Consider the following 16,020-nt stretch of genomic DNA (forward strand, 5'->3'; position numbering starts at 1 on the left):
GGTTTTTGGTTTTTTTTGGAGATTTCAAATTTTTAATAGTTGATCAAAATAAAAATAAAGAAATACAAAGAAAAAAATGAAAATAATGGGAAAATAGGGGTGGGAAAGGAAAAGAGGAAAAAGTGTATGGTAAAGGGAAAGGAAACAGAAAAACATTGACTTCTGACTTTTTTTGGTGCGGTAGAAGGAGGTAACAACATACAACCTCAACTTTTTACTTTTTTTTTTTTTTTTATTTTTTTTATTCAAAAAGTTTTACAAAATTTTCCCCCCTTTCCCCCTCCTCCCCTCCTTCGCAACCCCTCCCCGACTTCCCGGAACGAGCACAAGGTATAGTTAAAAATAAAACAAGCATATGCTAAAAAATTTTCGTCCCAACTTAATTATACCCCTACAATCATCAATTCCTAACTTCCCCCTCTCAACTTTTTACTTTTGTATAATAATATATACATTAGTCATTGCTATAACAGCAAAATCTAAATCAGCAAAACCCAAAATCTAAATTTCATTACAAAATTGATTTGTGACTTTTAACTGGGTTGAACTACAGTTCCTATTACAATGAAACTGCAGCATATGGTTTCAGACAGCAATTTCTTTGCCTACACCAGGAATGTCAAACCTGCATCATCATGGCGGCGTCATGTGACATATCGGGACTTTCCCCCCCTTCGCTAAACCGGGAGGGGGCGGGGCCAGCACATGACACATCTGGGCTGTGGGCCGTGAGTTTGACAGCCCTGGTCTACACAATAGTAACATTGTCCAAGTTCTGCTTTATCATTGCCCCAGTTGTATGCCTTCAAATGAATATGACAGAGTTCTCATTTAAATGCAGAAATGATGAGTGTGGTTAAGGGACAAGCGCTGTCTCTCTGCAAACATTCTCCTATTTCCAGAAGAACATCTGAAAAAATCTTAGGCCTCTACTTTTATGAGAATCCTGACTTCTCTGTCAGAACTCCCTTGCAGGTAGACCTTCAAAATAAGCCTGGTATATGTGGATCTGGCAACCTTGCTTAAGTCATGCCGCTGTTGGATACCTGATAATTTCAGACCGCTGTTGTCAGAGTCCAAAAGTACAAATTTTATCATCCTTATCTGCTGAAATAGTTTTCCATTTTTTGTTCCATCATTGAAAGCTTATTGGAATAGTTTTTTTATCAGTAATAAATGGCTAAAAAGATTATTTATTTATTCATCAGATTTTTCCCATCTTCCTCACAGATAATAGCTTCTTAAATCAGTTGTAGTCTCTACTTTACTTTATAGGATTGTTGTACATTGGATAGGATTAGGCTGATTCAGCTGGAAAACTAAGTCATATTATTCCTCTTCCGCCCACCTCAAGTACACATTACTCAATCTCGTACTATGGAATGGGCAATTTGTTAATGTTTGTTAAATTCTCTTTCTTATTTTTCCAATGTTAAGCTGTTTTAGTCTGTTTCCACATTGAACTACAGTTTTCTGCACATTTCTTTTAAGCAATATATTTTTACGAATATCTTCCCTAACATATATAAATTTGAAAGTACTATTTCTGCATGTAAATACTGTTCTGCAATTTTTCAAAGCCATACCATAATATTTCCATCAATACTTTATTTAATATATACATTTAGGTATCCCCATTTAATTCAAGAACTGTACAGCAAAATGTATGGGTGATTTATATTTGTTTATAATATTCATGTATTGATTTGCATTATATTTCTCCCCAAGCCCATCTATATTATTTTTTACTGAAATAAACTGATTACAGAATAAAGCTGATCAATGGCAAAGGAAGGTGTGTCTTGACTGAGTCAAACCAACCCCCAGGGAAAAAAATATAAATTAGGTTACACCAAAAAACTTAGTCTGTAAACAAATTAAATTACAATTCACCTTCATTTGTTTAAATTGCAATTCTTAAACTATCATATTAATTAACAATATATTTTTTGATTTTATGAATGTATTTAAAGTATGCAAGTTTTTGTACTCTATTTCTAAAGAACTTTAAATTGGCAATTCAATAACACCAGGTTTCCCTAAATGGGAGTCACCAGATATATGGGACTTCAATTCCATGATACCTCACCAAGACCTTAGAGTCAAATATATCTGAAATTGGAAGCAGCTACCTTATAACATTAACAAACAGGAGGGGAAAGAGGACTAAGAGAAGCAAAGTAAATCAATCCTAGGATAAACATTTCATGATTAGGAACATCAATCATGTAAGCCTACTGTTCAATTTGGGCTTGATTCCAGGTAAGTGAATGCAGTATTTATGCCAAATATCTGACAGATGTTGTAAAAATTAAATACGATTTACAGATGCAATTCAGTAGTTAAATTAATAGAATCCATCTTAATGCTAGAAACACAAGGCCATCTCTACCAGTTTTAAAAACACTATGAATCATTGAAAGGAGAGGTGATGAAAACAGAACACTCTTAATATTGCAAGAACACTAGAATCACTTTCTTTTTCATTGGCTCGTGCACCATTCCTTCCCCAAATTAGACTTTAACATTTAAATGAGACCGAAAAGCAGTTTGATTGTTTACATAGTTGGGGGTAGATGGGAGAAAAGTGGTCAGAACAATCATGTTCACTGAAAAATTATGGCCCTTAGCCATAACACACATGCACAGAAGGTTCTTGTTCTAATCTTTTTTTTTTTAACGAAACTTTGGAGTAAGTGATAGTGAGGAAAAAAATTTACATAGTAAAGTTCTGTTTTCATGAAGCAGAGCAGAATAGCTATGAATTCATAGAGCCTTGGTGAAGCGTCTAAACAATCTGTGTGTACAATTTGTATTTCTTGTCCTTACATCAACCAAAGATTTAAATTCCAACATTTGAAACTTTTCAATTAAACAAATCACCAATATTTTCATGAACTATAACTTACAGTAGGCCAGTAGGGGAGGAGATAAAAGAAATATATTCAGTGAAAAAGGAAGACAAGAAAGCAGTAATAAAATTTACATTGCCAAGATTCCCTTGAGCTGAGCTCAACTCTTGGTGAATAAATACATGCAATTTTCTTTACATTTCCTGCTGCTTATTGTTAAGTCCTCGCTTTTACGTCCTGCTCGCCTCAGCCGGGTCTGTTGCCAACGTTCTGATTGGCTGAGGCACAGGCAACAAGAAAAGCGGGAAGTTGTGAGCGCCGCTATTGGCCCTTCCCTGACAGCTGGCTCTGTTTCAGCTGTCAGAAACACCGAGCCTGTCAGAAGGGGTCTAGCGATCGATGGTGCCAGTTATTGTTCTGTTAGTGATTCTCATTGAGTTAATAAAACTAGTTGAATGCAGCCTCGCCTCCGCTTATGTCTTCGATCTCAGATCTTAATACTGGTGACGAGGATGGGATCTACCCCTTGTTAAAAGGTCTGAGATAGAGGCAGAAAATTGACTCGGTGCTGCCGCAGCGAGATCGAATTACCTCACGGTGAAGAAGATGTACGCCCGGCTCGCTATTATCATGTCAAATGTACTACCGGCATTCTCCCCATTCGACCCCTCCAACGAGAAATGGGACGCTTATGTGGAGAGGTTTGAGTGTTTCTTACACGCGAACGACCTCGTGGACCTCTCCGGCTCGAGGAAACAGGGCTACTTCCTAAGCTCTTGCGGCAGCGAAGTGTTTAGTACCGCTCGAGCTCTTGCCGCCCCGCAACTGGTTTTTGACTTGATGTGGGAAGTTTTGATTGAAAAACTTTGGAACCATTATGCTCCCGCCCCGTCCCGAATCGCCCGCAGACACACTTTCCGGCGTTGTGCTCAGAAGGAGGGAAAAACCATTAACGCTACATGGCTTCCCTAAGGGCTGCTGCTCTACAGTGCGAGTTTCGGGACCTTGACGACATGTTATTGGACCAACTGATCTGCTGGGTCCGTGATATGAGACTCCAACGCCGCCTTCTGGCTAAGAAAGATTTAGACCTCCCTACGGCGCTAGCTGAGGCAAGAGCAGCGGAATTAGCTGAAGAATCGGCCGCAGAGATCCAGCAGCACCAGATGGGAGCCCTAACGTCCGAATGCCCTTTGGGCGCCCACTAGGGGGATGCCGACCATGTGAGTTCTTCTGAGGAAGAAGCCGACGTGCGCCACCTAACCCTCCGCCAGAAGCGGCAGGGAGACCTCTCTGGCAAGCGCCCGCAAACGCTTTGTGTGGGCTGCGGGGGAGACCACGCCGAGACAACTGTAAGTTTAAAACAGCCGTGTGCGCCGCTATTGGCCCTTCCCTGACAGCTGGCTCTGTTTCAGCTGTCAGAAACACCGAGCCTGTCAGAAGGGGTCTAGCGATCGATGGTGCCAGTTATTGTTCTGTTAGTGATTCTCATTGAGTTAATAAAACTAGTTGAATGCAGCCTCGCCTCCGCTTATGTCTTCGATCTCAGATCTTAATACTGGTGACGAGGATGGGATCTACCCCTTGTTAAAAGGTCTGAGATAGAGGCAGAAAATTGACTCGGTGCTGCCGCAGCGAGATCGAATTACCTCACGGTGAAGAAGATGTACGCCCGGCTCGCTATTATCATGTCAAATGTACTACCGGCATTCTCCCCATTCGACCCCTCCAACGAGAAATGGGACGCTTATGTGGAGAGGTTTGAGTGTTTCTTACACGCGAACGACCTCGTGGACCTCTCCGGCTCGAGGAAACAGGGCTACTTCCTAAGCTCTTGCGGCAGCGAAGTGTTTAGTACCGCTCGAGCTCTTGCCGCCCCGCAACTGGTTTTTGACTTGATGTGGGAAGTTTTGATTGAAAAACTTTGGAACCATTATGCTCCCGCCCCGTCCCGAATCGCCCGCAGACACACTTTCCGGCGTTGTGCTCAGAAGGAGGGAAAAACCATTAACGCTTACATGGCTTCCCTAAGGGCTGCTGCTCTACAGTGCGAGTTTCGGGACCTTGACGACATGTTATTGGACCAACTGATCTGCTGGGTCCGTGATATGAGACTCCAACGTCGTCTTCTGGCTAAGAAAGATTTAGACCTCCCTACGGCGCTAGCTGAGGCAAGAGCAGCGGAATTAGCTGAAGAATCGGCCGCAGAGATCCAGCAGCACCAGATGGGAGCCCTAACGTCCGAATGCCCTTTGGGCGTCCACTATGGGGATGCCGACCATGTGAGTTCTTCTGAGGAAGAAGCCGACGTGCGCCACCTAACCCTCCGCCAGAAGCGGCAGGGAGACCTCTCTGGCAAGCGCCCGCAAACGCTTTGTGTGGGCTGCGGGGGAGACCACGCTCGAGACAACTGTAAGTTTAAAACAGCCGTGTGCCGCCGCTGTGGGAAACAAGGGCACCTGGCACGTGTTTGCAGGGCAGCCCTGCCGGCCAACGATGATGCCCACGAGCAACCCAAGTCGAGGAAGCCATTTCAGCGACCGACGCCACGCCACCGAGATTGTTTTACCGTCTCCCATTTTGATGATGATGCTGTCAGTTTCACCACCTCTGGGGCACCATTCAACAAAATCGTTCTTACAGTCCTGCTGGAAGGGGCGCCATGCGATATGGAAGTGGACACAGGCTCGTTGCGCTCCCTTATTGCCTGGTCCACCCCTGCAGCGACTCCTGCCGAGCATAAGGAAGGAGCGTCTCCAACCCTGTGCAGTCACCTTGCTGGACTACCAGGGGAAAGTGATCCCAACCCTGGGCCAGGGCAGATTCCGGGTGGCATACCAAAAATTAGAGGGCCACCTGCCTCTGACTGTTGTTCGAAGCGACCTGCCATCCCTCCTCGGGTTGGATTGGTTCGCTGCTCTAGATCTAAATGTTGCAGGGGTCCACACTACTCTCCTCGATATGCCATCGGCCCTGGCCTGTGAATTTGCTGATGTGTTTGAAGACACCCTGGGTAAATATAACGGCACCCCGGTGTCCCTTCAGCTAGACCCCCAGGTGTTGCTTATTCGTTTAAAGCCACGGAGGGTTCCCTTAGCACTTCAGCCTAAGGTGGATGAACAATTGGATAAATTGATAGCCCAAGGCATATTAGTTCCAATTGATCATTCAAAATGGGAAACCCATCGTGACCCCCCTGAAACCGGATGGATCCGTACAGATCTGTGCGGACTATAAGGGGACCATAAATAAGGCCCTCCAAGCCAATCCGTACCCTGTACCAGTGGTGCAACACTTGCTCCACTCCCTGGGGCAAGGGCGGATTTTTGCTAAATTAGATTTAGCACAAGCCTATCAACAGCTCCCGGTGGATGAGGAGACTGCGTTGGCGCAGACCATCATCACCCACCGGGGAGCTTTTAAATGCACCCGACTCCAGTTCGGAGTCAGCGTGGCACCCGGGATATTCCAGGGACTCATGGAGCAGTTGACGACGTGCTGGTTTCTGCAATTGACCTACCAGAACTCGTCTCTAAAGTGGGGTCTGTGCTGGCCTGGTTCCGACGGGCTGGGTTGAAACTACGGAAGGATAAATGTCGTATAGGGGTGCGCCAAGTTGAATTCTTGGGGTTCCTAGTGGATGCCCATGGCATCCATCCTACCCCCTCAAAAGCAATCCGGAATGCCCCTGCGCCCACCAATAAAGTTGAGCTCCTAGCATTCCTGGGGCTGCTCAATTTTTACTCTATATTCCTTCCCCATAAAGTGACAGTGGCTGAGCCACTTCATCGCTTGCTAGACGCCAACGCCCCCTGGGTTTGGAACCAGGCCGCAGCAGCTTCTTTTGAAGCTGTCGAGCGGCTCCTAACGTCTTCTGATGTTTTTTTTTTTTATTGAAAAAGTTTTAAAAAAAACAAAGACATTTTCCCCCCTTTTTCCCCCCTCCCTCCCAGAAAACCCCCTTCCCCCCTCCCTTCCCCCCCCCCCCGGCTTCCCGGGTCAATCACAAGGTATTGTTATACATAAACCAAACATAGAATAAAATTTTCCCTTCCAATCCAATTAACCTCATCCAAAGCTTTTCATCTCCCAACCCCCTCCCCATTAGATAAAATAACTTTCTAATTATTCAAAGGCAATCTGGTATTTCTTAATCTGATATCTGTTTTGTAGATAATCAATCCATTTTTTCCATTCAATTAAATATCTTTCCTGCGTATTGTCTTTTTAAAAAGCTGAGATTTTAGCCATCTCAGCCAAATTAATGACTTTCAGGACGTCTTCTGATGTTTTGGTTCAGTATGATGAGATGCTGCCCCTATCCCTGACGTGTGACGCGTCCCCGTATGGGGTCGGGGCTGTCCTCAGTCACCTCCTCCCTAATGGAGCAGAGGTCCCCATCGCCTTCTACTCACGTACTCTCTCTCCAGCTGAACGAAATTATAGTCAGCTGGATAGGGAGGCCCTCGCCCTTGTTGCCGGAATCAAGCGATTCCACGACTACCTCTACGGCCGCTCCTTTTCCTTGGTCACTGACCATAAGCCCCTGCTGGGCTTGCTGGCTAATGACCACCCCACCCCTCAAATTCTGTCCCCGCGCATGTCGCGGTGGACAGAATTTCTAGCTGCCTATTCTTATCGGCTTGTCTACAAACCCGACGGGGTGATCGGATACGCCGATGCCCTTAGCCGTTGCCCCCTCCCAACCTGTCGCTGACCCCGCATCAACACTATCTGTACTCCTGATAGAGGAGTCGAGCACCCCTATCTCTGCGCAGGACATCTGCCGGGAGCCTGCTAAGGACCCCGTCTTATCACAAGTGATCGACTGGGCGCGCAGGGGCTGGCCTCAGGGAACCGTGGGACCTGAGTTCATGCCTTTTGCTCGCAGGCAGTCGGAACTATCAGTCCACAAGGTATGCCTGCTCTGGGGAAGCCGGGTGGTGGTTCCTCCGGTCCTCAGAATTCCGGTGTTGAAATGCCTTCATATGGCCCACCCAGGTATTGGGCGAATGAAAGCCCTGGGTCGTAGTTATGTCTGGTGGCCTAAGCTAGACCATGACATTGAGACCTGGGTGGGCCAATGTCAGCAGTGCCAGGGTTCTAGGGCTGCACCCCCCATGGCGCTGGTCCTAGATTGGGAAACCCCCCAGGGACCGTGGGCCCGGATCCATGTGGATCTTGCAGGCCCTTTCTTGGGGCGAACATTCTTAGTGGTGGTGGATGCTTACTCCAAGTGGGTGGAGTTATTCCTAATGCAATCCACCACCTCGGACGACGTGGTCCGGACCCTTGAAATTGTTCACCACCTTCGGCCTTCCAGACGTTTTGGTCACAGATAATGGGCCTCAATTCACCTCGGCCTATTTCTTGCAATTCTTAGCGGCCCGGGGGGTCCGGCATGCGCCCACGGCCCTGTTCCACCTGGCGGCGAATGGCCTGGCAGAACAGGCCATGAGATCGGCCAAAAAAGCACTAGGCCGCCTGGACACCTCTAATTGGCAACATTCAATTAATCAATATATAATGGCCCAACACACCACCCCTTGCCCAGTGTCCAAGATGAGCCCTGCGGAGTTACTAATGGGGAGACGCCTAAGAACCGTGCTTGACCGGTTACACCCCACTTACACACCCGAAAGGCTCCAAGAGCCCAGTGCCAGGGCCCAAGCATTTGCTAACGGAGATCTAATATACGCCCAAAATTTTGGGGGGAGTACGAAGTGGCTGCCAGGGTATATCATCCAATTGACTGGACCATACTCTTATAGGGTCCAGCTCACCGACGGGTGAATTTGGCGGCGGCACATCAACCAACTAAGACGCAGAGTAAACGGCGACGCTGATCAACAACCACACCACTCAATTCCCCAGACTAACAACGTTACACAAATTGAACCGACAGATACACAGGGCCCGCCGCCATCGCGGCTGCACAACACTCCAACATTTCCCCTCAACTGTCCATCTCCCACCCCCACCAGAGCGTTCTTGGCGGCCAACGTACCTGAGAGTCCACCGGTTCTGATTCCAGACGATCCAGCTCCTCCTCTGCCGACGCCAATGGGTCCTCAGAGCCGGCCTCCGGTTCCTCCCTCGAACACTCCACTCCCTGAACTGAGACGCTCGGGACGGAGCTGATGCCGCCCTGCGTATTTGGCTGATTACGCTTGCGTGGTCCGGGGGTTGGGGGGTGTTAAGTCCTCGCTTTTACGTCCTGCTCGCCTCAGCCGGGTCTGTTGCCAACGTTCTGATTGGCTGAGGCGCAGGCAACAAGAAAAGCGGGAAGTTGTGAGCGCCGCTATTGGCCCTTCCCTGACAGCCGGCTCTGTTTCAGCTGTCAGAAACACCGAGCCTGTCAGAAGGGGTCTAGCGATCGATGGTGCCAGTTATTGTTCTGTTAGTGGTTCTCGTTGAGTTAATAAAACTAGTTGAATGCAGCCTCGCCTCCGCTTATCTGTCTCCGATCTCAGATCTTAATACTTATCTTCCAGGGTTTGTTGTCAATTTTCTAGTCAAATGTCTTTAACATTTATAGCATTAATTAGAAAATAAAAGTTGTAAATTAGGAAGAGAACATGTAGTGTGGCACCTCACTGGAAAAAAAAAACATGCTTATTTGGCAACCAAACATAATTTCTTAACATCCCTGAGGATGTTGTTTTAATCTTATTAATCTTATCCTGAGGACATGAGTTGACATTATTCTCAAAGTCAATCAGATATAGGTAATCCTCGATTTAAGACATCAATTGAGCCCAACATTTCTGTTGCTAAGTGAGACATTCGTTAAGTGAATTTTGCCCCATTTTGTGACCTTCCTTACCACAGTTAAGTGAATCACTCTAGTTGTTAAGTTAATAACACAGTTGGTAAAGCGAGTCTGGTTTCCCCATCGACTTTGCTTGTCAGAAGATTACAAAAGGTGTTCACATGAGCTCAGATACTGCAACCATCATAAATATGGAGTCAGTATCTGAATTTTGATCACATGATCATGGGGATACTGCAGTAGTTGTAAGAGTGAAAAACGGTCATAAGTCACTTTTTTCAGTGTCATTGTAACTTTGAACAGTCACCAAATGAACTGTTGTAAGTCGAGGAGTATCTGTAGTTTGGTTCATCGCTTACTTTTTTATCCAAGAGCTGAAGATAGGAATTTAAGTACTTATTTGAAAGCCTGGAGGAATGAAGAACCATGCCATTGAACATAACTTTTCATCATAACATTCATTGCTAGCTGGAAGGCAAATGATTCCTAAAATAATAATAAAAAATCATACCACAACAGGCACAGTAATTAATTTCCCTGCCCATTGCCATCTCCCCAAACATGAAGCCATTCTACAAGCTGGTCCTAAGATCTAAGAGATATTTTTTGTGGGGTTTGGTTTCACTCAGTTTCACCACCATAAAAAGTATTTTATTTTTAAATGAGACAGGTTGGAAGAGAATCACAGAGAAAGAATTGGAGAGGGGGAGGTTTTAAGTGAAAGATATTGTATATAATGCTCTTTACCTTTTCCTTCATAGGGACCTTTGTGAAAGAGAATTTTCTTCACTCACTGCAGTCATGGCCAAATTTTGAAATCAGCTAAAAGTTGTAAGATTTTCTGAAACAACTGCACTCCAGATATTGAAGTCACCTTATGTCACCTTATATAAGATCATACATCCTGTTAAGATTTATAACGGATGCATCAAATATAAGACCATAAGCAGTGTCCTGCTGGATTGGATCCCTCACTTATCTAGTAGAGCTGTGCTAGCTAACCCTCACCTCTCACACTGATGATGTTATCTAGTTTGAGTAATGAAACGTCTGGAAGAAAATAACCAAGCTCAGAGAACACCAAGGACCCCTCAAGGGCACTAGGAAATTCACTGGTCTCCCAGTGTACGGCCTTCAGAGGCAGTCACACTGCTTTCAAGGCTAATAGACATTGATCCTTAGGACTTCCACGAATTGGTCCAACCCTTTTTTGAAGCCAGCCAAGCTGATAGCCAATACCACATTTTGGGGCAGTAAATTCCAAAACTAAGTAATTAAGCATTGTATATTAAAAAAATCCTGTTTCTGTCCCAGATTCTTTCAGGGTTCATCGTCATTGGATAACATTTGGTTTTAGTATTTTGAGAAGAAAATAGCTTCTCTTTGTCCATTTTATCCACACCATGCATAATTTTGTATACTTCAGTTGTGTCCTCTCATTCCCCTCCTTTCTAAACTAAACAGCCCAATATTGCAAACTTTTCCTGGCAGAGAAGTTGCTCCACCCTCTTGATCATTTTAGTTGCCCTCCTTTGAACCCTCCCTAGCTCAATTATAACTTTTTGAGGCACACTGACCAGAAATGTACATAATATCCCAGATACAATCACATCATTGATTCATATAAGGATACTTGTCATCCCCATTTTCAATATATTTTCTTATTATCCTTAATATGCTGTTGCCATTTTAAAGCACGGGTACACTGTATTGACACCTTCATTGAACTGTTTATCGTTACTCCAAGATCTCTTTCCTCATCAGTCACTGCCAGCTGAGGACATTAATTTGCAAGGGTAATACGTTGTATAGGAACACAAAAAGTATGCATTATTTCAACAATTTTCCTTCTTTAAAGGAACATTCATATATCCTTCTCAAATAATGTGTTTTTTACGTTGTTTGATGTTCCATGGTCTTGAAAAACTGGTAGGAAAAGTTTGACAAGACTCTATATTTGTAAAGAATGAGGATGAAAAACTAACAATGCTGGAAACTATTGGAACTACAAACACCTTCCTTCAAAACCAAAAGCTGAACAAAGTATTAGGTGTAACACTCAAACCTGGCCATAGTTGGTAATCCCCACATGTCTGAAATCCATTTCACACATTGGCAAACCACAATCAAAGCCATTTGCTTAGTGTCTCTTACAATTTATTCATACATCTGCATCTAAGACTTTCACAGATGAAAACACTTCAGTCAATATACTCCATTTTATGACACCTTAATATCATAACAATAATTACCAATTAATTGTATTTTTAAGTTTTTTTAAAAAATGTTTTCTTGATCCATTTTATGAAAAAATGTAAATTACACTTAAATTATGAATAATTGGGTTATGAGCATATTACAGCAATAGGAATAGCACTTAGACCTTACATACCATTTCATAGTGCTTTACAGCCCTCTCTAAGCGTTTTAGAGAGTCAACATATTACCCCCCCTCCCCACCCCACAATCTGGGTCCTCATTCACTGACTTCAGAAGGTTGGAAGGCTGAGTCAACCTTGAGCTGGTCAGAATCGAACTGCTGGCAGTCGGCATAGCTAAGCTATGGCCAAACATGCATTTTAATTTAAACAGTTTATATATCAGTTTTGACAGAGTAATCTACCTTGATTATGACACTCTTATTGTAAATTTCAAATCAACAATAGAAAATATAACCTGAGCAATTATAAAATGCTGACTAGGTTTTAGAAAATAAAGCTGACTTTCCCATGTCTTTAATATATATGTAGAAGTGTAACATTTCTTACAATCCTCCTTTATTACTAAACAATCCTGTCAACCACAGGAATGAGGTTTTGAAAACAAAGTGAAGTACAGCATATAATACTATAATGCTCATATAAGGAGGAATGAACAGGAGAACTTTAAGTAATTTTGGGAATGTAATCCAGGTTAATGCTCTTTTCAGTGGAGGAGTGTAAACTCTAAATCAAAGTGAAAGAGATGATGGTAGTAAATTGTAGAGAGGTGAAGAGTGGAGAGAGTCACACTATTTCTAAACCAAGAAAGACTATGATATTCATACATGGACATTTTTCTTTTAACAAAAGAAACCATCACGTTTAAAGAGGATTTTATGTTTCAATCTCTCTTTGGCAAGTCTAAACATTTTTTTATTATTATTTTAAAAGAGAGTTAAGCGTAATTCTGGAGATGGAAGCCATTCTGTCATTTGCATTAAGGCAGCAGATGAAGTTCCAAAGAGCTTCAAAAGAAAAGGAAAAATGCTGGATTCGCACATTGTGTTGAACCAGAGCTGACAATGTGATTTGCTCAGTAAATCATAATTGGCTGAGCATGTATAATATGCTAAGCAAAACCATGATTGAGAAACGCACTGCTCTGAATAAAAGAACCTCTCAAACAACATTGTGGCTTCATGTGATATACTAATCCCAAATGAGAATCACTCAATAGGCTTTCAAGAAACAACAGCATCTTTTTATCTCTATACAAGTTAAGTAATAAAAGAAAAAAATATGAAACTGCATAGATAAATGATATTTACTTTTAAATGGAATCCTAAACCACCCTTTTCCTCCTCCAATTATTCCCACTTAGATCTTCCTTTTGTCCTGTACTTAGGTCTCCTAATCTCATCTTTACCCATTCTGTTCTACAGTCTCACAAGCCATATGTCACTATTAATACTTTTTACTAAGACTGCAAGGGGAATTATAGTAGTTATGCATCAATTGTTAATTACATTATTAAATTACTCAATCTATTACAGTCATTAAAACAGATCTACTGTTCAACATATAATTATATATCACACATTTAATACTTATTTTTGTAATATTGGGGGGAAATATCATTTCATATATCAGTCTAGAATTTTCAATCTATGCCTTTCTGTGAAATGAATTAAATATAAATATATGGAAATTATTGATAGCATACTTACGTATATTTCACTGTGATCAAAGCGTTGTTTGAGATTGCTGATAAAGGTTTCCTCAGTAAGGGGCTCCAGAAGAACCATATCTCCAACCCCAATCATATTGTCAAGAAGAGACGTCTTCACCTCCATTTTTGCCATTTTTCTTTACTGTAGGCAAAAAAAGAAATTAAAATTTAATATAACATTCAAATTAACACAATGGAGGAATGAAGACCTACAATGGATATTTCCATTTCTAGCACACAGCAAAACAGCAAAACATGAAAAAAGTATTTGAAAAAAATATTGCTTATGATAAGATGGATGTGGATAGCTTTCAAAGTCAGAAAATAACTATTTCTACTGTCTGCTTTTACTATATGGAAGTTGTGAAAAAGCTGTTCACAAAAGTTCAAAGAACCATTAAATTTTTGATATACTTACTTCTATAAATTACTGTTTGCAAAAATTACAATATGTCTCATAAGGAAAGTCAGCATAATAACAAATAGCTTTGAAGAACTGACCCAATATCTCTGAAAAAGGACCGTCATGAAATAACACTTACACAATTTGCTCACAAATTGTGATCCTATGGCATACGTGCCACAAGTGGCATGCAGAGCCCTCTCTGCGGGCATGTGAGCCATCGCCCCAGCTCAGCTTCGCCACGCGTGTGCCCTGCTCCGCGCATGCATGGCAGACCCAAACACCAGCTGGCTGCAGGAGGCACACGCCCACATTAAGGACATGCATGTTAAGTGATTTTCTATTGTTCAGGCAAAACTACTCATGAGCACATGGCATAGACCCACAGAGATCTGAACCAGAGCAGGTAATGTGACGTGCAAGAGGAAAGCAAGCAAGAAATATCCAGGCAGTTCCAAAGAAAAGGGTCTTAGATGTGGGGACAGAACTGCAAAAAAGTGTAAAATGATCCTACTGAGAGATAATTGAAAGAAGACTATGGGATGGGAGAAGGGAAGAATTAAGAGGCAATTCCAAGGGTGAACAGAAGAAGAAAGGCAAATTGCAAATGCATGAGCTAATTCACACTCCAGCTAAAGAATAGAATAGAATAGAATTTTTATTGGCCAAGTGTGATTGGACACACAAGGAATTTGTCTTGGTGCATATGCTCTCAGTGTACATAAAAGAAAAGATACGTTCATCAAGGTACAACATTTACAACACAATTGATGGTCAATATATCAATATAAATCATAAGGATTGCCAGCAACAAGTTATAGTCATACAGTCATAAGTGGAAAGAGATTGGTGATGGGAACTATGAAACGATTAATAGTAGTGCAGATTCAGTAAATAGTCTGACAGTGTTGATGGAATTATTTGTTTAGCAGAGTGATGGCCTTCGGGAAAAAACTGTTCTTGTGTCTAGTTGTTCTGGTGTGCAGTGCTCTATAACGTCGTTTTGAGGGTAGGAGTTGAAACAGTTTATGTCCAGGATGCGAGGGGTCTGTAAATATTTTCACGGCCCTCTTCTTGATTCGTGCAGTATACAGGTCCTCAATGGAAGGCAGGTTGGTAGCAATTATTTTTTCTGTAGTTCTAATTATCCTCTGAAGTCTGTTTTTCTTGTTGGGTTGCAGAACCGAACCAGACAGTTATAGAGGTGCAAATGACAGACTCAATAATTCCTCTGTAGAACTGAATCAGCAGCTCCTTGGGCAGTTTGAGCTTACTGAGTTGGCGCAGAAAGAACATTCTTTGTTGTCCTTTTTTAATGATGTTTTTGATGTTAGCTGTCCATTTTAGATCTTGCGATATGATAGAACCTAGAAATTTCAAGGTTTCTACTGTTGATACTGTGTTGTCTAGTATTGTGAGAGGTGGAAGTATGGAAGGGTTTCTCCTAAAGTCTACCACCATTTCTACAGTTTTGAGTGTGTTCAGTTCCAGATTGTTTTGGTTGCACCACAAGGCTAGTCGTTCGACCTCTCGTCTATATGCGGATTCATCATAGTCTCGAATGAGACCAATCACTGTTGTGTCATCTGCGAACTTCAGTAGCTTAACAGATGAATCATTGGAGATGCAGTCATTGGTATACAGAGAGAAGAGAAGTGGGGAGAGCACACAGCCTTGGGGGGCCCCTGTGCTAATTGTAGAGGTATTTGATGTGATCTTGCTTACAAGTGAACAGCAAATCCCACTTTTCTTTTGGTCACCTTCCCCTCTTCTCTTCATTTGCTTTGTAACAATTATACTGAATTTCAATCCATTATTGGTATCAATCACATCTAGTATGAACTAGTAGGCAAAGAGGCAGGATACTGTCCTGACACTCAGCCTGGAGAGCCACCACTGGTGCAGCTATCAAGGCACAGAAATCCTTCTTTATCCATCACAGTTATTTCAGAACAAGCACCAAAACTTTAAGGAAAAAAGGATGTTTCCTCAGAGTCAGGAACTTAGTGCACCAGATAAATATTTTCAGCAAACAGCAATTACATATGTAGTATTCTAAAGTC

The 16,020-nt window shown here is 42.7% G+C and overlaps 1 protein-coding gene across 3 annotated transcripts in view; it reads right to left on the reverse strand.

The window, feature by feature from the left end:
* Positions 1-16,020, reverse strand: part of MYO1B (myosin IB) — a 143,104-nt gene that overhangs the window by 107,989 nt on the left and 19,095 nt on the right. For all 3 annotated transcript variants that reach the window (XM_058188443.1, XM_058188433.1, XM_058188427.1), the window contains exon 2: positions 13,553-13,696. In XM_058188443.1, coding sequence (XP_058044426.1) covers positions 13,553-13,687 — 135 coding nt within the window. In that variant the 5' untranslated portion in view covers positions 13,688-13,696. The remainder of the gene's footprint in view (positions 1-13,552; positions 13,697-16,020) is intronic.

The sequence above is a fragment of the Ahaetulla prasina genome, chromosome 1 (genome assembly GCF_028640845.1).
Source record: "Ahaetulla prasina isolate Xishuangbanna chromosome 1, ASM2864084v1, whole genome shotgun sequence".
NCBI lineage: Eukaryota > Metazoa > Chordata > Lepidosauria > Squamata > Colubridae > Ahaetulla > Ahaetulla prasina.